We start from the raw sequence: 24,964 nt of genomic DNA, 5'->3' as shown, positions 1-24,964 counted from the left end.
GTTTTGAACATCTCTATGGATGAGTACTCCATAACTTCTGTGAGCAACTTCTTCCTGCAGTTTGGTGCATCAGCTGCTACTCCCAGTTTTCTACTTTCTGCAAACTTGCTGAAGGTGTACTCAGTGTCACAATCCACATGAATGAGGACGTTAAACATCATTGGCCCAAAATTTTGCTCCACCATACACCAGTAGTAGTTGGCTGGACTTTGTGCTGCTGATAATAATCTTTTCGGCCTGGCAGTTTAGCCTGTTTTCAGTCCACTTTATTGTCCACTTGTTTAGTCTGCACTTGATCACTTTGTCAGTAGATATTTTATAGGAGATGGTGTTGAAAGCCTTCCTGGAGTTAAAACAAAAGACATCTATTGCTTCATCCACCAAGCTAATCATTTTATTAGAGAAGAATATCAGTTTGTTTAGGTATTGTTTCCTTTTTGTAAATTCCATGCTGATTATTCCCAGTAATCATCTTGTCCTTAGTGTGTTTGGAAATGCTTTCTAGGATTATTTGTGCTATCACCTCCCCTGGCCTTTTGTTTCCTTGTCCCTCTTGAGCATCTATTTGCTTTTGTTACTTTTATTTTTATTTTATTTTTTTTAATTTTCTCAGTCCTTTTCTGGAAAATAAGGCCCATCAAGAGTGGCCTTGCAATGACATTGACCAACTCCCTCACCACCTGTCTAAATATACCTCAACCCACTCCTATCCACCCAGGGAAAGTCTTCCTCATTCCCCACTAGTTTGAAGGGTCTGCAATTACTGACAGATGAGTTGGATCTTATCAGTAAAGACCAAAATGGAGAAGACTTAGAGTATATAAGCCTTCTGCATGTCCTCTGACACCAGGTCCACCACCCAGTTCAGCAGCAGGCTGAAGTTTTCCTTGTTTTGCTGATATGCTTGCAGAAGCCCTTCTTGTTGCTCTTCAGTCCAGATTCAACTCCTGCTAGAGACTGGCTTTCCTAAACCCATTCCTGTGTGCTTGGACAGTGTGTCTGTATTTCTCCTGCATCATCTTGGTCACCCTAGTTCTATTACCTGTGTGCTCTCTCTTTATGTTTGACCATGGAGTTCTGTGTAGGCTTTCCTGCTACCTCTGCTTGGCTTGAAATAGCAGGAGGTGATCCTTGAAAATGAGCCAGTTCTCCTGGATCCGTCTTCTCTCCAGGACCAGATACCTTGGGATGCTTCCAAGTAGTTTCCTGAACAGGCCAAAGTATGCTCCTGCTGACTGGTTCTGGGAAGTGGGAGTGCAGATGTTCTGGGTCCCTAGGTAAGCATTCAAAAAACAAAGCCGAAACTGGAATCTTTTTTTCTGAGTTGCCTAGCTGTAGAAGACACTCTGAAACGTCGCTAGAAAAGATGACATGGTAGCTATGTTGCTCTGTGTGTTTCTTCTGGTCATTATGCTGTTATGAGAGTGGGAAACCTTTTCCTAGACTCCTTCACCCTTCAGGACTTCAAATCTTTCTTTGCTTCCTACTGAGAAGTGCTTGTTGACAGCAGAAAGAAAGTAATGGGCTATATAAATAGCCTTCCATTTAGATTCCTTAGTTAAGTTGTTGCAGATCCTGTGTGACTTGTTCTAGATTTGATGCAATTTCTATATTTTGAGAATTTCAATCAATTGTTGCTTGTGTCTTATTTCTTCAATGCATGAAACCTAAATGGTCTACTTCATAGGCCAGGATGCCAGTTGTGTAAAGAATATGTAATATGAAATGTAAATGAATGATACAAATGGGAAGCTGTAGTTGATGGATTTGCTGTGGGACTTTGAAGTACTTGAATTACTTGTTACGCTGAAGTTCTTCCCTCGGATCCCCTCTTACCTTTGAGCTTATCCTAATTTCTGGGTGCTGCTTTTAACTGGTGGTGTATTCTGTAGTTTTCCACACTACAGTAATCAAGAGTATTCCCCAGCAATACATGTCAAAGTGATAAAGATGAAAAAATGAGATGCGTTTTCTTTCAAGGGAAACGCTTCAGTTTTCAGGAAGATATTCTGCCTTTCTTGGTATACCACCGACTGAAGTGGTGTTTGAAGTTTTGGTGAGGCATACAGAAATAAACAATCTGATTTCTGAGTGTCAGTCAACTATTTCTGAAAGTTCAACACTGTTTGAATGCTGATGTTGTTGTGACTCTAGTCCTTTAAAAAGGACCCAAACGTGTATTAGGCTAGCATAGGGTCTTGAGTCCTGTAGATCCTTTCATGTATGATCCTTTAAAATCCTTTTATGAGGTTTCCAAACTAACTTTTTGCTCTTATATCCAAGGTTGTTATTCTGGCATTGTTCTTTAGCATAATGCTTTCTCTCTCTCTCTCCCTGATGCTTACCTCCTCAATTACCTACAGAACCTTTATTTATGCACTCGGTTTCTTTTGCTAGGCTAAACAAGCCCATCTGTCTTGTCTTCCCTGTAAGAACTCAGCAGTTGCTCATTTGTGTACCTGGTTTTCAGTATGCATTAATCTTCTCTTTGGCTGCAGGTGACCAGAATTAGAAAGCATTTTGGAATGAATCCCTCTATATTTTTCTGCATTATATTACTCTTTCTTTTTTTCTTAAGGGGTGTGTTTCTCGATACATGGGACAGCTGAGAAACTTCAGTTGCCATAGACTCCTGGTTTTTTTGCTTCCTATCACCTGCATGTGTACATTCAAAAGGACAAACAGTATATATTCCTTCTGGTCTGCCATTGTTGGAAACTTTTCATACTGAGTTCAAGCAATATCTCTCACCAAGTCTCTTACCCCATGAAGAGAGAGAGCGCTTTTCAGTCGTAGTAAACAGCTGCATGGTATTACAGTGATGTATACCACATACTCCTGGGCTACCAAATGCCTGTGCACCAAATCTATTCCAGCACTCAGATGTGCAATTTCCAGTTGTGAATTCATCATCTTTCTCAAGAAAGCAGAAAAGAAATGCAATTGCTGGCTTTTATGTATGTTTTTAAAACATAACTCAGTTGAACCTTATTCATCTCTTCTGCTGTATTTTTAAGGACTCCTAAACTTCCTTCATCCTTTGCATTCTAGTTCTGTCTAACAAAACAAGAAAGAAAACATTTCCCATAAAGCTGACCAGTGTTTGTGGTGATTGTGTGAATAACAGAATCTACAAAGAAATATTCGATGGGAACACATGTATGTTGGGTTTGTACTCGTGGGCACACGTCCATAAGCTGTTTTCACAAGTTATATAAAAGCTTTCATGTTTGTGGGTTTTTTTAATTTTTTTTTTTTTAACTTCTAAATGTGGAATAATTTTTCATGCAAATTATTCTTTGAGTTAATTAGCCAAGTTGCGTGGAAACAAATTTCAGGAAATGTTTACTTCTTTGTTTCCACTGAAGTCACAGGCTAGCAGAGCCTCTTAGAAATTTAAGTAAGCCATTTCTTTGCAACAGTAACAAAGCAAGTGGTCCAGATGTAACCTTTAGGTACAGGCAGGTTGGAGGTATCTTTTCCTGAATGGTAACACAGATGCACAGGCTTCTGCTGAATTATCAGGCTGTAGTCCATCACTGTGCCTGAGATATGAATGTTCTCTGTTGTTTCCGTATCTTGATTGCTTATTGTTCATGGAATGAGAAGGTCATGTTCAGAGCCCTGCAGAGCTTTGTGCTGCCCTGCTTCCTCAAGAAAGGCATGTCCTTTGCCATCAGTGCGATTCGCAGGAGAAGAGTCACAGCCTTTAAACATCAGGGAAACCATTCTGTACTGAATGGGGGAAGGAGAAAATAACTAAGAGAGAGAGCTGAATTTCAAATACCTTCTGAATGCAAATTTTGCACCCAACTTCTTTTAATACAGTTCTCTGACTCTGGCATCTCCTGGAGAGGGAAATGTGACAAGGCTGTATATGAGTCAGTACCTGAAACTTTCATACCTGTTAGACTGTGTGATTACTGTTGTAATCTCCTAGATGGCTTTTGGTCCTGAAGCCATTGCATGTGTATTTGCTGTGAGAAAATGTGAGATACTGTTGATCAGTTAGATCTGAAAAGGAACAAAATTGATTGTTTGACAAAGCAAATTAGGAGTTGGTTCAAACAGTGTAGTCTGTAACAGATTTACACAGAGCAGGCAGGGACTTCAGTTTTACTTAAACTGAGAGTGACAAAAGAGCATGGAGCAGAATGTGCTTTCTCTTGAAGTGATCAGTTTACCGCTTGCCAGCTGTATCTAATTTTCTAAAATAATTTGATGTGTGATCTACCTCACCCCACCCCCTATCCTCCCTTTGTTTGAATCCAGTAGCCCTTTGTCAAGCAGATCCATTGCTTGAGTGAAATGCAGAAAACCTGTTGGATGAGACTTGTGTATGCGTGGGATGTGATAGGGGTGTAAGCATTCTGGTCAAGATCGGTGCTGCTGCTTTAACTAAAACGGACAAAAGTAGCCATTCAACTCAGAATAAGCTAGAGAAATGAGAAGAAGTCAAATTTATGTCCAGACTAAGGGCTCTTAGGGAAGATACATGTAAAACTCTATTGACGTGGTGATCTGGTTTTGTAGTGTACTTGGCTCTGGTGAACTGACAGCATTTCTTAAAAGCTCTATATAGTAATCTCACTGTTAACTTGGGATGGGGGGTACTTTGCCTGATGCCTTCAGTTCATTGAAAAGGCCAACTGTGCTGCTTTTCTGTTGCGAGTAGGACTTAGGGTGAAAATTCTCAAATCAAATGTTACATGGAACATTTTTAGTTTTGTGTTGTCCCCATAGCTGTATATCATGTGGCTCAGAACTTGTTTGTTTATTTAGTGATTCTCATTCTAATTTTGCTGGGGGCTATTCTTAATGAATGGAAAGCAAAATATCAGAATAGAGCTAAGGGTAAAGATCTGATGACAGCCTGTGGAGTCGTGTTACATTCTGTTTAATAATAGGCACATAGGGCTTAGTCTAGGCTGTTTAAGTAAGTGGGAAAATTTATATTATAATCAAACAATATAACCAAACCCTGACCTCTATAGGGGATATAAAAGGCTGTTCTTTGATAAAGTTTGGTAAAAGCAGAATTAACCTGGGTCATTTCAATGAAGACACTTTCAGTAACCATGATACTTGCATAGCTAAGATTGAGTCTACAAAATTCTAGGGGTAAATGAGAATAAAAGACAGACAGCTGTTAAGCATGTGGCTTGCATTTTGTCATTGCTCTAATTGCCTGAGTTGCAGAAAATTAGCATACATTATTAATTATCTATTGAATTTGTATATTTTCCTGACTCAGTGTATATGCTGAACTCTTTTTTTTTTCTCCTCTGTAGAGTATGTTTCATCGATTTCTTTTCACGACTTGCACTGTATTTTGATTTGATAGCAAATGTCTTCAACTAAATGTATTTCTAATGTATCCAGGTGAAAAGCACATGTATGTTCTTTCTTGCAGGGGCTGGTGTTTTCTTCCTCTCTTGTGCTGAAGGAGAGCAGATCAGCTTTCTGTTTGACTGTATCGTCCGCGGCATCTCCCCGACGAAAGGCCCTTTTGGTTTGCGTCCAGTGCTACCAGGTTAATATGGGAACTACAGAGTGACTGAGCAAAGTAGGAACTTGCCATGTCTAGCACTTATTGCTCTGATTTTAAGAACAGCTTGCAGACACCAAGGGTGCAGAAAGTGCAAAGCAGTTTCCATTCTAGACATGTTATCAGTACAGATTTATCCACCGAATGTACCCAGTTTCACCCTGCTGCTCTGGCTCATTCTGGTGATATTGCTATCTTTGGCCTTCTCTTGTTTAATGGTACTAAAATATGGCAATTTTAAACTTGTACAGTTCAACTTAGATCGATGTCTGAATTAATATTTTTGATATTTTAATTAGTTGAAACTGGGAAAACTAACTGGGTATTTTGAATTCATCCCAAACATTTGGAAAGCCTTGCTAACCTCAAAAGATACTTTGTCAGGCCTCAGTTTCAGCTTTGCTTTAGACTTTTTTTTTCTTGGAGTGCAAGGGTTAAATTCCTTTTCCCGTTTCATGGTAAGTATTGCATGTACTGTAATGTTAATAAAGGAAATCAGAATCACAGCGAGCCCTGCTGCCTTTTGACTTCAGCAGATTAAAAAAATAAAATGTTGAGTTGGAGTGACTGTCAAACAGGGTAAGAGAGTGGAAATGAAACTGCAGAAAGTTATCTGGGAATTGGCAATGGGATATAATGGGAATAGAATCCAGGAATTGTGAAGGATGAGGAAGGGTTGGTACGAAATGTTTTGAACTGAAGTGTTAGTTAACAGATGTATGGCAGAGTTTTATCGCTGCTGTAAGATGAAGATAATCAATTTGGGAAGGAAACATGGTGGAAGAGATTAGGTCTAGATGTGAAACATTTTAAAGTGCAAGAAGTTTATTAAGGTAAACACAGTAGACGTAAGACTCAGTTTGTCTCCTCTTTCCTGAAATTGCAACACTAACGTAAACAAAGCAACCAAACAGCAGAGCAGGCAGTAACACCTCATCCTCCTTACACCACGAGCTGTGTTTGCATAAAGTTAAGAAGAGTATTCAAAAAGCAAAGAAAGAAACAAAAAACCCACAATGAACCTTCCCTCCCCCTCAACACTGCTGATACTTAAAACTTTGGTAGTGAATGCGTGCTCTTCTGCATTTCTAAAACTTTTCCCAAATCTCTGTTTAGCAAAAATGTATGGAAAGTAATTTTTTAAGAAATTTTATTTTATTTTTTTGTAAGATGATGCATTCTTTTAAAAAGCTTTTTAGGACCATGTCACATAGATGTAAACTTGCTTTTGCATTTTAGCTACCTATTCAGCTCTGGTGTTCTCCTTTATTTATTGTCCCATTCAGGAGCTTGTGCAGACCTGTCTAAGGCACATACACATATACAATACCAGTGATTCATTCATAAACTGACTTTTCTTATCAAGTGTAATGTTACACAGAACACGCTATATTGCTTGAGAAGCTCAAGTCTCTATCAGCTGCATGCTGTATCTGGCAGGAGTATTGGAATTCAGAGAATCTTTTGAAATTGATGTGCTAAATAAGTCACCTATACATCCCAGATAGCTAGGTGTAAATCTCCAGATTGAGGATTCTTCAAAAATATATCATCTGAAAGTGATCTTATTTATGGCAGTGAGGAGTGCTACACAGCCTTAATTGTGCTTTATATATGCAATATTCTGGTTAAAAGCTTTCATAGGGAGAGCCCTTCTCTCAGCAGGCTGCCTTTTGAATTCGACTTCTTGCTTTTAACTGTAACTTTCTAACTTAAGCAAGAAATATACTTGAATAACTGCTAAGTAGTCCCAAGAAAGGAAAACGTGGAGAAAATGACTTGGTGTGGTGTGGAAAAAAGTCAGTGTTCTTGGGCTCCAGTGCACATAGAATAAATATAATTATGCAGTCAGCATTTGCTTAGTTAATCTTTACAACAGGATAATGAATGAAGCCAGTGGCTTTGTACGTACAGACACCTGACTTAACAATATGGTTAAATGGTACACAAATATACAGGTATGCAAATAATAGGGAGTATTATCATGATAAAAATAATTCCATTATAGGTACATACAAAATAAAATGAAAATAAAATGGCAAAGAAAAAGAGCATTAGTTGTTTTAAGCACCACCACCACACAGTGGAACATTTATTTTGGGTGCCCGCTAATTTAGCTTAACTGTACCGAAATACAGTTGGTTTGTTAAAGGCTGTGTAATCAGGTCTTAACTTTAAGACATGATGTTAAGTGGGAATCCAAAGGTAGTGCACATATCTTTAGATGTTTTTAGGCAATGTTATATTTTAATAAAGACTCTAAAGGAGTGAAAGGAGGTCCTTTGGTGGCTTATTTTTCCTAGCTTCTAGTTGAAAAATAATTGTGGTCGCTTAGTCTTTTTTTCCCTCCCCTCCTTGAGAAGATATTTTGAAAACAAACCATAGAATTCTGTTTTCTTGTATTGTCAGAAGTCTAGATATTGACAGAATACTGAATCACTTATTGCATGGTTTGTAATCTATGCTAAATTTGCATGCATATTATTTGAGAAATGTTTGCTTATCAGGTGTGTGTTGAATTCCTTCTTTTCAATACCGAGATTTATTTTGAATTCCAAACATGAACACAGTGAAAGCTGAACAGTTTATTAGTGATATCTTTTGTTACATGGGAGATCTGTACCCTGTTAATTTGACTAAGGCAGCCTAGTTCTTGCAGGTTGGAAAGACTCCAAGTGTAATGTCAATAGTCTTGATGTTCTTTTTTAATCCTGGAAGCTTTTTCAGGCTGCTTTGTGACTGACTGGAGAATGTGCAGTGCTGCTTGCTGAGGATGTATCTGATGCTCTTTTTTTTTGTCGAAGCTTGATACACCTTCGACCACTGCAAGACAGCTCTATGGCTGCCTTCAGCAGTATCTGTACCAAGTGGATCCTCCTCAAACTTTGAGACACCTTTGCATTCCTCCAGACATCTTACAAGGTGTGGAGATGTTAGCATGAAGGTGAGGGTCCAGGCCTGATTTGCAAATTTGACTACAGTTACAAAGGAAGAAAGGACAGGCGTTGAGCTTTACTTACCTAACTTTGTTTACCAAAGTAATTAAACAATATTGCATTTTAAAGATGTGTATGACCAAGATTATCTTGGGTAGCTGCTGATTTAACTTGACATGGTACGTTCTTCCCAACAGGTGCTTCCCCAGGAACCTTGGAGCTTTAAATTATGGTGACAATTTATTTGTGTATTACCAAAGTGTTCTAAATCTCCCACGATGAGCAGCTGATGTGGCTGTATTGAATAGCCACCAACGTAATGTAAAAATAAAATCTCCATCAGAGACGTTTTTAGTCCAGCCAAATTTGATTTAAAGCTTCTCCTTTGCCTTGAAGCAGTGTTCAGGAAAATTTCAGTAATTGCCTAAAAGATTTTCCTTTATAGCATGGAATCTATTTCTCATTGAGAAATACAGTTGATAAAGCATTTTCTTAACTGAAGGACTAGTGAATTTAACTGCCTAGATTCCACAGGAGTAAATTATGTTATAGGATGCATTTATCCTGAATTTGGGAAATAAAGGTACCAAATTGCTCTTGGAGTTTTTGGAAGTGCGGCAGGATGTTGTGTGGGCTGAAGCTGCCTGAACTTCCTTGGACAGCTGTCTTGGTACCCATCACATTGCTGCTCTCTTCCTGAGTTAGTAACATGGCAAATTATTCCACAGTTATTTAGAGGCTTTGAGGTACAGCTGTTGACAAAAGAAGAAAACAGCTTGTTTATATCTTTCATTTTGTAAACCTTATTTATAGACTGATATGAAAGGAGTTATAGATCATGCCCTCCAGTTAGGGCTGGTCTCTAAAATGTGACTGCCAATGACTTCGGTCCTTGATCTGATCTTGTGGGGAAAACCTCCTCAAGAGTAGTGGATAGACTACAACTAAAAATTCTTCTGTGAGAACCTGCTTTTTCTTGGGAATGGGTGTTATCCTTGTTTACAAGAATTCTGCAGTAAAACTGATGAACAGTTGTTATTAACATCTAAGGCTTTTAAGTGTACATATACCTGGTAGGTTTGAAGTTTCTTCTCTAGAAGTCTCCTAGTGTGTAGTGAAAAACCCAAGCTGTTTTCCATAAGACTGAGCAAAGAGGGGTCAGAGCACATAACTGTGAACCCAACGTTCAGGTGGCAGTTTCTATCTCATGAGCCTGTCTACTTCTACATCAAGGGGAAAAATTTAACCAAAGAATGATCAGACTCATTGAAGAGACATTGTGCCTAGAGATTCCATATTGCTGGGTGAAACCTGTTGCTTTCAGTAGCTGTGTATGAGCTGATTGTTTCTAAAAGCAGTCGAACATATGAAATGCAGAACTTGATGATTTACTTTCACAATTTTCTCTCATGTTTACCTCAGGCTGTTCTTACAGGATCAGTTTCTAGACCTTTTTAAAAAATTTATTTATAATGTTCTCCTTCTTCAAAAGGGATAATAGTTATTAAAAAGCTGGCAGTTGCATATGTGAAAAATCTATATGCATCAACAGTCAAATTTCTGAGGAAAGTGGAAGGATCGTTCCTTCTGGCGGTTCTGTTGTTGCAAGGATTGGTGCCCCGTTTTGGTTTGACTCATTTACTGGTCTGTTATGCCAACTTTCTTTTCAAAGTGTCATAGAACCTTTTTGGACATATGAATATTTAACTACTTACAGTAGAGTATTTGGAGCAGAGGACATCTGAAAATAGATCCAAGCAGCAGTCTATAACAGTTTGCCAACGAGGTGATCCTTGCATAGACCTGTCTGAGTTGCAGCATAGGTGCCGGCGGCCAAATCTGGTATCTACCTTTGGCAGAGATCCACATGGAAGCACTGGGTTTGAGTAAGCAATTACACAGGTTTGAACTAGTCTGTACTTAACATGAGGTGTATTGCAGGAGAAATAGGAATGGAAATCTGAAGAAAAAGGCCTCTTTTCTGTTCTAAAAGTTAGATTCAGAGGGTACCAGACATTGATATCAAATACTGTTGGAGCTGGGAGACACAGAGGTCACAGGCACTTTTTGAACAGGCATTGTTGCCCTGTCTCTGTCAGCATTTCCAACATATGCTGGTATAGCAAGACTGAGTGTATGCCTGGCTTGTTCTGCTAGTCTAATCCAGATTGTAGATTGCTAAAGATGGAAAATTTCATTATGTGCAGAGGAAAATTCAGCACTGTCACTTCTACTGCTGTGATATACTCCCACCTATCCTGGACCATTCAGAAAGGGGGAATGGAGTCAAAGAGGAGAAATATGGCAGCTAGGTGCTCTGATAGTTAATAATGTAGGGATCCCTTTAGAGCTTCAGCTTCTTCAGCTTGCCTGGAAAAGCTGTTTCCTTTGATTGTGAGCTTGCTTTGTATGCTGCACTACCAACATCAAAATGAAGTCTTTAAAAAATGGGTTTATTTGGGCTGAAAAAGGAAAATTTTTCTTTCATCTCAACTGTTTTGGGTTTTTTTTGTTTTAGTTTGTTTTACTAACTTAACCACAGCAACGTATAGCCTTTTTCATTCTTCCCTCCTTATTAAATAATTTTCAGGGATTAAATATTTTTTGTGTTGATCAAGTTGACCAACTTGATTGGATATGCAAAACCTTTAGTTGTGAGGAAACTAATCTGTTTTATCTGTCATTAATTACTTTCTCTAGATAATTACGAACCCTACTAAAACTTCTGCCTAGGGAGGTGGTCACCATCCCTAGAGATGTTCATGAAATGTTTAGATGCTGTACTAAGGGACATGGTTAGTGGGGAAATATTGGTGGTAGGTGGATGGTTGGAACATGATGCTGGAGGTCTTTTCCAACCTTGGATTTTCTATGGTTCTGATAATGAGCAAGTTAGCAGACAATATCCTCTGTAATTGCTGAATGTGACACAACTATTAGTGCCACTTGAAATCTGTGAGCTTTCTCTTGTGATGATGGTTTCTTTTGTTATCTGGTTTTGTTGCTGTGCCCAGCTGGAAACAAAATTGTTTATAAGAGACCATACTGTTTTTCTGATGAAAATTATTCCATCTTCTGTATATCTGTTGATCTTTCTTTTGGAAAAGAAAGTACCTTCAGTTAAAGCAGTTTTAGCTGGTAGGGCAAACTCACTAAAATGTATGAGGAAAATCGCCTATATAGCACTGTGTTCAGTTTTGAGCCCCTCCCTACAAGTGAGACAATGAGGCCCTGCAGTGTGTCCAAAGAAGGTCAATGAAGCTGTGAGGGATCTGGAACACAGGCCTTATGAGGAATGACTGAAGGTACTCTGGTTATTTAGACTGGAGAAGAGGAGGCTCGGGGAAGACCTTATTCCTGTCTAAACTACCCAAAGGGACATTGTAGCGAGAGAAGGTTGACTTCTTTTCCAAAGGTATTTAGTGTTAGGACAAGAGGTAATGGCTTTAAATTGCTTCAAGCGAGGTTCAGGCCAGAGATTAGGAAAATTTCTTCTCAGTAAGAGTTGTGATGCATTTGAACATGCTGCCCAGGGAAGTTGTGGGGTCACCATCCCTGAAGGCATTCAAGAAGAGGGTAGATGTGGCACTGAGTGATACGGTTTAGTGGGCATGGTGACAGGTCAACGGTTGGAGTAGGTGATCTTCAGAGATCTTTTCCAACTTCAGTGATTCCATGATTCTATTTTAGTAGTGTTTTTGTACTTCTATTTTATCTTGTATTGAATAGGCAGACAGAGGCCCTTTTGTGATGCTTCATCTCTGACTTCTGGACTTAATAGCCTTCTAAACATCAAACTAGAAAGCAGTATCTTTCTAAATAGCTGATCTGGGTCAGTTATAAGGGTATAAAATAGTTTATTTATTATAACTGTAACTTTATTATGATTTTTATATTTGTAGGATGAAACAGTTGTAGTCTTGATGAAATTCCTAGTGAGTTCAGTGAAGTCAGGACACATTTTACAGGTCATTTATTAGCTTTAAACTCTTCTAGACCTGTTAATTATTCCAGTAGCTATTGCCTCTAATGCTGTGTTTTTCAGGGCTTGTGGTAAGCTCCACAAATTCTAGTTACAATTTTGAAAGTCACTGGCACTTAAAATTGTGACTGTGTTGCATTTCTTCAGGATTCTCTATTTGATGGAAGGATGTCCCAGACGTTTTCCAATCGATGTTTTCCTTCTCTTATAACGCAAAAACAGAGTATCTAACATAAAAATGCTTTTAAATTTCTATTCATGTATTCTTTCCATGTCTTTTTTGATTTATTCATTTTATGTTCCTTTTACAGATCCAACTACAAATCCGGCATATTCAGAAGAAAGATTGGCTCATGAAGCTTTGCAATTAGAGAAGCGCTTGAGCTTGCTGTCTCATACAAGTCGCCAGGGCAGCGGAGGTAAGTAACTTTAATTATATATAGGTGGTATTCCCTTATTTTCCAAGCTGTAGCAATGAACCGTGTATATGTAATTATAAGATGATGAGCTTTAGAGGAAAATAAAATAAAATAAAATAATGGTCAACATGTTTCATTTAGGGTATTCTTGTCCTTGGCCACTTCAGTCACTGCTGAGTAATGTGGTTTGTGACTAAATGCCACTGACCCTTGTGGAAGTCTCTCTTAGATAGAGCTACCAGACTGATGTAATATTGTAATACGATAGAAAAGCATGCCTGAGTTCTTTTTTTTTGTTTGCTTTTTAAATCCAGTCTCTGTGGTCAGTTATGTGGCTGAATGAGGAATCACAAAGTGAGCTTTTCATATTCTGTTGAGTTCTGCACAGGAAAATTAAACATTTGTGAGAAATTATAATACCAAGAGTCTCTGTAGGTTTGGGAGGTCATTTGTGAATACCCTGAAGAAAAAAATCTTGCAGATTGTACATTAGATCTTTTTCTGTATAGATATGTAAATGTAGTAGCATTCTCACTTTTGTTTGTGTCTGTGTTGTATTATTGTCTTTTAGTATGGATATTATGGAGAAATACAATGTAGAAGACAGCAGAGAACAGGACAGTCTCAAGTTTGATTTTATTTTTCTGTTTCTAACATGTATTTTGATGTCATTCAGATAAGACTTGAGAAAAAGTACCACAATCTTCTGGTTCATTCAATTTCAATAGAAATTTTGAAATCTTTTATATGCTTCTGGATTACATTAACAAGTTTGTGGGTTTTTTTTTTTTTTTTTTCTTTCAGAGCACTCTCAGCTATTCTGAAAGCTTGTGACGATTCCCTGTGATATAAGACTGAAGTATTTAAAATAAAGCTAGTTAACTGTACAGTAGTGAAACACGTGTAAAAAGAGGAGAGCTGGCTGCATGAACTCTAAAAATGTAGTCCTGAATGCAGTGTATTACACAGTGTGGTAGGGTTGTGTTAAAAATATTATCTGCCCATTATTTTTCCAGCAGCAATAGGGATAATTGCAGGAATGATGGCGTTCCAGTAGAAGATCCCTCTACAAAGGAGATGGAATATCAGGGTTCTTTCTGTGTGTACTCGCCCTGCTTCCAGTCTGTGTGCTGTGTTTTAAACATGGGCTGATCTCTTTTCTTCCTTTTTGTAGGAGATGATCGAAGTCTTTCAAGCTCATCTTCAGATACCAGCCACTCGGATGTTAGCGTTGGGAGCAGATTGACAATTTGGCCTGAACAGTCTTCAGCCAGCACTTCACAAGAGAGTCATGGACTGGCAGCTGCAAAGGGCGTTCATCTTGGGGAAGAAAAGATCCATCCAGAAGGGGCACGTGGCATCGCCAAACCGCCTCCAAAGCCCCTTCGGTCCAGACAACTGCAAGAGATAGGCCGTCAGAGTTCATCTGACAGTGGAATAGCTACTGGTAGTCACTCTTCTTACTCTGGAAGCTTCTCTTCCTATGCTGGGAGCTTGGACATCTGCCATGGCGATGAGTTTGGATCATTGCTTAGCCTGCCATTGAACTTTCCTTCGGATCAGAATTTATGTACTTGTCCTCACAGTGAGCCTCAGAGAGGTGTGGGATCAGAGTATCAGGTTCCCAGCTCTCTCAGACATATTTATGATATACCCAGGAGTTTGTTACAGGCAGCTGCTAAAGATGTGCAACCCAAGAGTGCAGATTCCACGCTACCCAAGGACCAGGCCCTGCCTCACGGTGCTAATGATCCAAAACTGCTCCTTCCACACTTAGAAGCACAGAGGGCACCAGAGCACAGCCAGGACAGAGGGAGACCGTCATCCTTACTCCCAGAAAGCACCAAAGACTCAAGTAATGAGGCGTGTGTGGATTTTGTTTCGAGGTGGTCAGATGCAAAACCACCAGGACAGGTGTCTGACTCCAAAAGTAGTGAGTTAGCGCCACCTAGTGGAGCCTCAGCTGACCCCTATGACACATGTAGCCCCCACCTTGGGATGACAAGAGCTCTTTTTTCAGCTTGTCCAATCTGTGGTGGACTAAAGGTAAATACCTAACGCTGAGCAGATGCTAACAAGCCTTACTTAATATAGCATGATTAATTTTAAATGGCTTAACTTACAAGTCATGTTATTTCCTTTATCATTTTAATTAAGGTAATTATATTTGTATTGTTTATGCTCAAGTGGAGAGGCTTCATACATTATTTCCTCAAAATCTATGCCTGATCAAGAGAACCCTTGAGTAATATAGCCCATCAATCGTTGCTTTTAAATTGACCAATTTTTTTCTTTGAGTGTATGTGAATAGCTTGCAGTGACAGAGAGAGAAATTACAAAGGCACATGAGAGGACTGAATTTGTCCCATAATGATAACAACTTGGTATGGAGAACACTGGCCTGTCTTGCTGCTGGTATTTCAAAAGACAGAAGGTTGAGGCTATGTACTATGTGCTCCTCTTTGGAATGGCTGTAGCATTTTTTTTTTTTCTTTCTTCATGTTTTTCTTTATTGTTGTAATTTGTGAGCATATATTGCACAAGAAGACGGCAGATTAGTGAAGCTTCTTACTAGGGAAAGAGAAGATAGTCTGGTTAGCATATCAGTCCAAGACAAATCACCTTATTGTATTTATAACTGACCACTGAGAGATGCTTTAGGGGATCTATTCAAAAATCCATTACTGATCTACTACTGGGCAGTGCATTTACAGGGAAAGTTATCCTTGATCACCAGTCACAGAAGACATGGAGGTTCATACGCTTTTCTAAACACATAGTTACAGATATTGTCAAATGTCTTTATTCCCTCTAGAGTTCTTCCTGAACCCTGTTAAATTCTTGGCTTTTTATTGCAGCAAGTTTTCTGCAAGGCATGGAGAAAATATTTGTTTTTATCTATTCTGGAGAATACTTTAGTTTTGGTAAATAAGATGAAGGTAAAACTGTCAGACCTGCTGAAATGGTGGTAAGGTCAGAGTGTGTGCTCAAATTAGGAATGTGTGAAGTGGGGAATCAGCAAAGATTTTTGTATGAAGGATTAAATACTATGGTTCAATTATGTATATATTTTTTTTTTTTTAATTCAGCTGGTGGGATTACATAAATACTGCTATGAAAAGGGCTTGAGTGTATAGGAAGCTATAAAAGAAATAAAAAGCCTTGAGGGGCAGTTTTCTTCTTGTGGTGTGTTATGCATTTGCATCTTTGGCTGTGTTCATGTCTGAAAACAAGAAAATCCTTTGTGCCTGAGGTGCTTGTGTAGCATCTGTCTCAGCAGTGTGAGAGGACCTTGGACACTGCCCTGTATTTGTGTCATTTGGGAGGCAAGAAAATGCTCGAGTAGCAGGGTAAGGTTGTGTCTACGTTCATTGTTAGGAACAGTGTTCTTCCAAGGCCATCTTTGCAAGCCCCCCAGCCTCATTTTGAAAGCTTGACTGGATGCAAGGGCTGAGGTCCAGCCTCCAGCTTCTGCTGTTTTTGAGCTGAGGAAAACAGTTTCTGCTGCTGGCTTTTTGTGTCTGCTGTCTCAGTCAAAAAGAAGTGGAAAAGAATGCGTGAAAGCGATTCCTAGAAGGTCTCTACTCTGAGAAGAGCAAGCCCCAAGATGGCTTTGTTGTAGCAGGGGAGAATTAGCTGGCATGGAGTTAGCTCACATGGCCTAAATGTTTCTGGGTGATCTCAGTTGTCACTTCAGATATGCATTTATTGAAACTTACCCTGGAAGTCTGTGGCAAACAGGCAACTGAAAGTAAGGATTCTGTTCTATTAGTCAGAACATTTAAAGGCAAAATTATGCTGCTCCTCTTTTAACTGCCTGTTCACTTTCATGACATACGCAGCCAGATCTTTTTATTTTTATATATATTTGTGTGTATACATATAAAAAAAAAAATATATATATATATATTTTTTGGTGAAGAGCCAACAGGTTTCACATTGATTCTAATTACCCATTAACATTAATTAGTAAGAGTGTCAGGAATAGTCGCTATTTAAGCAAATTTAGTGACAGAGAGACACTGATAGAACATTCTTACTGACTCTATTTTTTTAATGGTGTTTTCACATTATGTGCATGCTTGTTTGTTTTTTCTTTCTTTTCCCTTTCTTCTACTTGACTGGAAGTATTTGGGAAAGAACTTTCACTAAAAGGAATGATTGGACTCACTTTCACTTTGGAAAGAAAAAGTAACTTTTAGGTACATTGTCTTAAACTGTCAAAATAAGTTCTTTTATCAGTATTTAATGGATGCTTTGTCTGGCTTTTCTCATGCTGAATACAGTGAAAGCACAAATCTACGTGATCTAACTAAAAATAATAATTGTTTCTCATGCTTTGATCAGAATTAATTTGAGATATGGTTAGGGCCAAGGGAAGTTCATTTACGAATTAATGAGACACCAGGTTTCACACTGACTGGAATTCATGTTCAGAAGGCTTTACTGGGCCAGTGTTTGGAGTGCCTTTGCGATTTCAAATTAAGCTGTTAATTAAATTGTGGTGTTGTTTTTTTACATGCCTGCTATTTAAAGTGAGTGAATAGCAGGAAGCCTGCAGCATGAGTAAAACAGGTATGCCTTTGTTTGCTACCTTGGATGCAATCTATAGCAAATCAAGGTTAGGTTTGGGCATGTCATCTTTGTTTTGGAGCTGAGAGAAGCTATGTGAAGAGCTGGAGGCAGGATGCAGGGTGATAACACGCATATGTGGAAGTGATGGTAGCATTGGTGATGGGGATTGTCTAGATTAGGAAGCACCTGCTGTGCTAGTGGCAAAGTTGACGATGAACACAGAGGGATTCAAACAAAAAAGGAGGAGGAAGACTTTCTGTTTCACTGTGGATGAAGAATAGCACAAGCATGAATGAAACTACTAAATTTTGCTTTTTTATTTCTATATTGTATTTCATAATATGCGTTGGGGATTAATAAGCAAATATACAGGGTGTTTTGCTTTCTGCTGTATATGACTGTAGTGTGCACGTGATGTCTCTCTTTATAACCTTTGCAAGACGTGCCTTCTGCTATGCAATTTTTGCCTAGGTGATTTCAGTGCTATAGATTAATGCCCAGATGAAATCTGTGTGTATTTTAAGAATATTTTAAGCTCAGAATGTTGGATTGCTGTGGGATTTCTAAGTAAGCTACCGAGATTTATTATTAGACTTATTCAATTTTCAGCTACTTAGTTGCTATTAATTTGAGGAATAGCATTATACTGTACTGTTTGTTGCTCTGTAACTTCATTTGATGCTGTAGTTTGAGAAACTGTCAACACTTTTTATAGGGTGTCTTTTTTTTTTTTACACCACTACTGTTTGTAAATTTTCTTAGAAGTCTGAAAAATAAAATCCTTTTCCAACTGGTTTTGTCCTTTTCCATCTGACAAATACTGCTTTTCTTTTTTCTTTTTGTCCCCCGACCTTCACCTTCTTGCAATTTGAATTAATATGGGATGATTATGGCTGTCTCTTCTTACTGCTCAGTGTTGTATTCAAATGAATGAAATGTTGACAGCTCAAAACGTGCCTTTCAGTATAAATTACTTTTATGCATTTCTGTCTTACTGTAAACTCATATTTACATTAGTTGGAGTCCTTATGTACAGACTTGTTTACAGCTTCAGTAGTAAATCTGTCATGATAGAGGAAAAAGGAAAGCATCAATTTGTATGTATCTCTTATTATCAAACCTGCACTGGTATTCAGCCACCTGAATATTTTAGTTGATCATTTAAAAATGCCAAACTCTCCTTGGAGACAGTTGTCTTAGATCAGGAGCAGATCTACCAAAATCCTCTGTGATGTTTGTATGTTTCCACTGCACCTCAAACTTTGTAGCACCCAGCGTGTCTGCAGAAAGCCAAAACACAGGAATGCTGTGGTCGCCATGTGTAGAAGAACTTAGGGACTTTCTTAGGTAGCAGAATCTATACAGCTCTGAATGGCTAAGATCTCCCTATGCAGCACAGGGAGATCTGACACCTGTGCTGGGGGGATGTGGATTGCTACTTACGTGGGGTGCTGCTTTGATTAGCTGATAGGAAACTCATTTAGTCTGTTCGGTTGAAACTGCTTTATTTTGCATTGCACTTTGCATGTGCACATATGTACTGTGATCCTTGAGCAGGCACTTAGGCAGCACTATAGGTCCCTGCAGGGCTTTTTAATAAAATGCAACCTTTGCTGAGTGCAGTCTGTGAGTAGACCCAGAGCTATGAATATCTCTGTTTCTGTTGTGCAACGTAGACCGGGGAGATGATGCACAGAGAAGGCTAGATCTGCTTTCCATTCTTGCCTGGACTGATCTAACCAAGTCTGTGAGCTGCCTGTGACTGGGTAGGGAATGCCACGTCAGCCTCCTAATCTTGCAGAAGACTCAAACTTGGATTTTCTCTCTTCGTTGTATATGCTGCTGCTTTTGAGAGCAGTGAAGTGTAAACTTCTGTTCTGTGAGACGCAGCAGCTGCAGGCTACTTTGTTACACTCGTGTAACTGAGAATGGTCTTTTTTTTTTTTTTTTGGCTTTTAATCAGGTAGTAGTATTAAAGTAGATACTTAAGCAACCACACTGTTGCTATATACCACTTAAACATAGCTTTGCTTTTCCTCTTGCAGGCATTACCTCTTTCTCCACCGGGTTTGAGCATCTTACGCTGATCTTGCAGTGTGTTTCCTGCTTTCTCTTAAAGTGGAGGAACATGATTACTAATAATCACACACCATCCATATTTATTTTCAAAGGTTTTTTTTTTTTTAATATAGATCTATATTGATGTGTGATGCTGTAACATTTTATGCCTCCTGTCACCTTCACAAAAAAGCTCCATGCTGTGTAAATCTTCGGCTAAGAAAGATGCATTTATAATCTTTTATGTTTCTGTTCCTGCTTGTACTTCTGTTTTAATCACAGAGCTCTGGGCAGTTAGGCAACTAACGCCGTCAAAACTATAAAAGGAACAGTTCACACCTCTTAAGAATCTGGAAGTCGGGAGAGCTGGCATTACTGACCTCAGCAACGATGTGTTTGTGAGGCTCTCTTATGTTCTGACGACTGCTGATTCTGGATGCTCTTAGCTTTTGGCATGAACTAGAAAGCTTGCTTTGTGCTTTCTTTTTAGGTTTAATTCCATGTATTATTTAAGTCTTGACTGTGAAAGTTAGACCTGCAGTTAAGTGCACCTGCCATCACGTGTCACTGCTTAATGAAGGAAGTGTACATGCTAATAATTTCGTATTACATTTTGTGTAATTTCATTTACAGTTATTGTAAACAACTTTGAAACTTTTGTGATAGTGTTGTATTTTCTTTTTTAACTTTGCATAGATTTGAAGAGATCTTTAAAGACACTGAATTCCCTACAGCAGCTTTTTGAAATAGAAGTTATCTCTGATCATTGCTGTCCTTGACAGTGAAATGCAGTCATTTTTGGTGCTGTTTGTCTGTGCTGACAAATGCATCCAGCACCATCCATCCCAAAGTTTGGTGCAAAAATATATTCTCCAGTTTAAACTGACAGAGGAAAGGGGCATGAAAGAGGTAAGCGGAGTGGCAGACTCAGAAATTGACTGACTTTATTTTCCTTTTCATAGTTTTAGCTAGGGCTGCCCTAAAGTTACTGCCTTCCTCTTACTGAACTGCTTTTGAGTCCACTTATGCATTGTTTAGAGATGTCGCTTATCAGCAGTTCACAAAGGAGGAATTATTTTTTTTTCTTGCCGTTATTTTGTACAATGCTATAATGCTTATTGGCAATAAGCTTTACTCCCATATAAACAAGAAGAGACCCAGCTTCCATTTTACTTTGCTGTTGCTGATAAGGGCTCATGCAGTTGACCAAATGTTTGCCTAAGGAGGTCACCTAATGGAAGTGACTTTGGATTTGAATTATTGCAGTGAAATAGAAGACATGCCCATCCTACAACATTTGTGCAGATTATTTTTGCCACTTACCTCTGATCTAAATAATAATACTGCTCTTGGCACTTCTTGAGATCAGACATTAAATGAAATACATACCGTGTGTCTGCAGTGGGGAAGGAAGTGCCTGCCACAGAACTACTGGTAAGTGAAATGGTAATAATGCCAAGATGGCATATTTCCTACATGCTTTGAATGCAGACAGCATAGCTCAGCAGAACTCATTCTTTTGAACCAAACAGAAGCGTTGCTGGATTGCTTTTCTGTCAGAGTCTGTGAAGACATTGATAAACCACAGTATTGACCTTTCATCCATTGGTATGAATAAATAGGAAAAGCTACTTCCTACTATAAATAGAATCAAGCTGGATGACAGCTTTTGTTATTACTACAGCTGGCCACTACTTATTCCTCTGTCGGGAGCAATAGCTTTTCAGGAGAGAAAGAAGGAGGTGGCTTCCAACAATGAAAGCTGGAAAAATTACTCCCTTTGGAATGTAGGGTTGTTGTGTTTGTTCTGTTTTGTTTTTTGATCCAGTTGTAAAGAGACTCATCAGACTGCTGGCAATGTGGCCAAAATGAAAAGGGAAAGGTTTTTTCCTCTCTCTTCCCTCCCTTTTTATTTTTTTAAATTAGAAATCCATTTACTTCTGGAAAAGACAACAACACAACAACTACAGAATCGTATAAAATATCAGCAGACCACATTTCTGTTTTCATTTTCAAAAAGAGAGAAAGTAGAATTTACCTGCAGAGGCAGGCACAAAAAGATTAGGAATAGGTGGGAGCTCAGATGGAAGCAAATATAAGTACAGCACCAACCCAGACTGACTCTGAGATTTGACTCCCAAATGGTTTATTTCCTTCTGTAATATGGTAAACAAAGTCACTTAAAAACAAACAAACAAAAAAGTAAAAATCACTTGGCAATTATTTCTGCAATATGATGGTAACATTTACTAATATTTTATTTTTAAGATCACAGATTAAAGAAGGCTATGCAGAAAATACTCTGCTTTGAATAAAATCTACTGATACCACAGAAATTGCACAGCACAGGGAAAGAATTGGTGAATGTCAGCAGGATAGCAATCATTCGGGTGGGATATCTGGAGGCTTGACAGCAGCTTACTGTGAGTAGATGGAAAGAGTGAAAAATAGATGCTCAGTAGGTGTAGGACCTTTCCTACCAACCCTTTTTCACAGAGCCACTTAAAACTGGAAGTGTATGAATTTAAAAGGATGAAGTGTGCTCCAACTAAATGACACAAACTTTATTTTTTCCACAATCTATGGCATTGCATGCGAGAAGAACTAGTTCTGGTAATGCAAGGTGCCTGGTACGCTTAATACTTCAAGGTATTTATGGAAATACCATCAGGCAGTTTGATAACATCCCGTATGGATCTGTAGTCTGATTAGATCCATATGGGGTTGAACAGGATGATCTCTAGAGGTCCCTTTCAGGCCCTACAATTCTGTGACTCTGTGATAAAGTATCAGTCATATGAAGAAATTGTGTTATTGATGAATTCTTATTGTTTCTAATATGAAAATTTAACCTTGCACTTAGTGATAAAGATCAAGCAATGTTTTCCAATGTTGTCTTAGTAAAGTTTCCAATATTGTCTTAGTAAATAACAGCATATGGGTAGCCAGCATGGTTTTTCACGCTGATTAGCAAGATAGCAGTTGTGTCAACAAACCTACTGAAGATAAGATTCTCTATTAACTGTTCCACAAAAAAATCTCACTGAAATGCATTTGAAGAATGAATTGTTGAAGCATATTTATATATTCAGAAGAGAATGAATACTTCCACTAAACAGAAGGGCTTGTCAGTACGGGTAAGCCATTCTGATACGGAAAGAAAACCAACACATGTTTGACAAAGTTTCCAAGAAAGAATTTGTCCTGCAATTTATGTATTGCTTTGTTTAAGGCAGACTCCTGGTAAGAGCTTGTGATGATGAAATGCAGATGACAGCATTTTGGGCAATCTCTCACTTTTAACTGAAGTTGAATCCCAACACATGCGAGGGAGATAAGAAGTTGGAGATTTAGACAGGTCTAGTAATTTTGGGTTATGGTCTTAATACTATGGGTCCAACCAACTTTGGTCAGTGCATCTCCATAATACCTACTAGAATAGTATTTACTTTCCAAGTCTATTGTCAGGATTGATCAGTTTGTCTGCAGTGATTTGAATGTGGAGAATTCTATTCAAGTACTAAATAGATTATTAAATTTGATGTTTCCCAGGCAGCAGGGAGAGAGCTAGAAAGCCATTTGCCTTTTATTTGAACTGTGAACAGGTAAGGAACTCATTAATAAGAGTCACTAAAGAAGAAATCAATCTGCTAAGATGGAGCAGTTCCTATATAATTTTTTTTAAACTACTGGGAAGCCTATCACTAACTGTTATAATTTCAAATAGCCACCTCCCAGTGAATTCAAGACAGAAAAGTGCTGATGCTATGGATATGCTAGTTCACAGAAAATTTTTCTGTCTTTTTGATGTCTGTCAAGAACAACAGAACTGAAAAGAAGTTAGTAATGAAGGAACCTTTGCACACAGTGGATTTAGAGTCTGAAGATATGGCAGTTGAAAACTAGTTCTTTATAAACATGGGATTTATGGAATCAGGGAATTGAACTATTTTTTAGCATTAAGAAATGTCCAGGGGGCAGCACTGAAATTCAAGCAAAGCTTGAGGGAGGAAAAAAAAACACATAAAAGCTGACATCATGCTTATCAAAAAGAGAATTTCTGTGTTCTGAGGAAATTTGCCTTCTCAATATCTGCAAATGCATGTATTGTGCCCTTAAATTACTATGGAGAGACTAGTTGCATCAAATCTAAGGGTGCTTGTTTTGTTTGTTTGTTTAAATAAATAAAATCATTTTATTCGTTGTTATTTGAGGTGAAAGGCAGTTTTACCTGTATAGAGAACAGGTGAAACTCCAAATCTTCTTCATTGTGTGAGGTGTAAGAGCAGATAGCCACAGGGAACTTCTGTAGCAGCTCAAGCTCTCTGAAGAGCTGCAGTTGAATATTTCAGCTTGTCAGCTGACCCATCTTAACAAGTAGATACTGTTGAATTTCTGTGGTGCTGATTAAACTCAGACCTAAGTGTAGGAATTCTGGGTCAGAATCAAGATGGCACAAAAGAACGTTAAAATTATTGCATGTGAGCAGTTGAGCCAATCTTTTTTACAGTAAAAAAATAGCTTTTCCCCCCAATTTTTACTAGTTTTTTTACAAGTTTCATGCAACATTTTCACTACCCTTCTTCGATGATATTGTGGGAAGGGGGACTTCCTGGATTCTGGCTATCCTTGCTGTTGTAATAGCATTCTGACTGTTGAAGGATCCCTTGGAAAAACTCTGACTTGCTTCAGGGAGTAATCCAATTCATGGACATAAGAGTGGGGAAAATGTTATGTGGAGCTACCATTCCTTTCTCATCCTCTGTGCTTCAACTCCAACAATATTTGCTGCATTGATGTCTGTAACAGTGCACACTGGTTTTTTTTGGTCTGCAAAAGTTAGACTGAGGCTTTGTAGGGTGTGTGGGGATGTTAAGATCCAAACAAGTGACTATTAATGTGATCTCTGTGATAAATGATAGCCAGGATGGGGTGAGTGAATACCAGTGTTATGTACAGATTCTGGGCCGTACCAAAGATTGTCTTTTGCTCTGCATGTAAGCTTCCCTTTGGTTTAGCTTTTATGTATTTCCACTTTCCCTTTTGTAAAACAGGATAGATGAAAGAAGCCAATTGTGAGCAACTCTTTGCTGCAGCATCACAATCCCACACAAGTCCAAAGGTTAGAAATAAAAGGGGCTTTGAAATTGACTTTGTGCTCCTAAGCCTTGTCACATGAGGATATCGGACTATTCACAGTACAGACGGCAGCAGCCAGCTGTCAGTCAATTGAAATGACTGTTTCAACAGCTGGGAATCAGTGGGACATGAGCTCTGGCTGTGTTCCCTCTCCCCTACCACATCCTTTGCAGCAGTTTGGATTCTCTGGAATCCTCTGCTAATTCAATGTTGATTGGAAGCAATTTTGAATGTACAAGAAATTCAACCACTGGAAAATATTAAGGAAATATAAGCCTTTTCCAGACCTGGCTTATTGCAAGGACAG

The 24,964-nt window shown here is 38.6% G+C and overlaps 1 protein-coding gene across 5 annotated transcripts in view; it reads left to right on the top strand.

Moving 5' to 3' along the window:
- The window catches only part of DOK7 (docking protein 7), a 67,904-nt gene that overhangs the window by 9,855 nt on the left and 33,085 nt on the right, over positions 1–24,964 (top strand). For all 5 annotated transcript variants that reach the window (XM_042870985.1, XM_042870984.1, XM_042870983.1 and 2 more), the window contains exons 5-7: positions 5,414–5,533; positions 12,778–12,885; positions 14,060–14,931. In XM_042870985.1, coding sequence (XP_042726919.1) covers positions 5,414–5,533; positions 12,778–12,885; positions 14,060–14,931 — 1,100 coding nt within the window. The remainder of the gene's footprint in view (positions 1–5,413; positions 5,534–12,777; positions 12,886–14,059; positions 14,932–24,964) is intronic.

This window comes from Lagopus leucura, unplaced genomic scaffold (genome assembly GCF_019238085.1).
Source record: "Lagopus leucura isolate 7727_CA_CO unplaced genomic scaffold, USGS_WTPT01 Super-Scaffold_100004, whole genome shotgun sequence".
NCBI lineage: Eukaryota > Metazoa > Chordata > Aves > Galliformes > Phasianidae > Lagopus > Lagopus leucura.
Note: the sequence above shows the minus strand (reverse complement) of the source record. Positions and strands in the feature narration are given on the sequence as shown.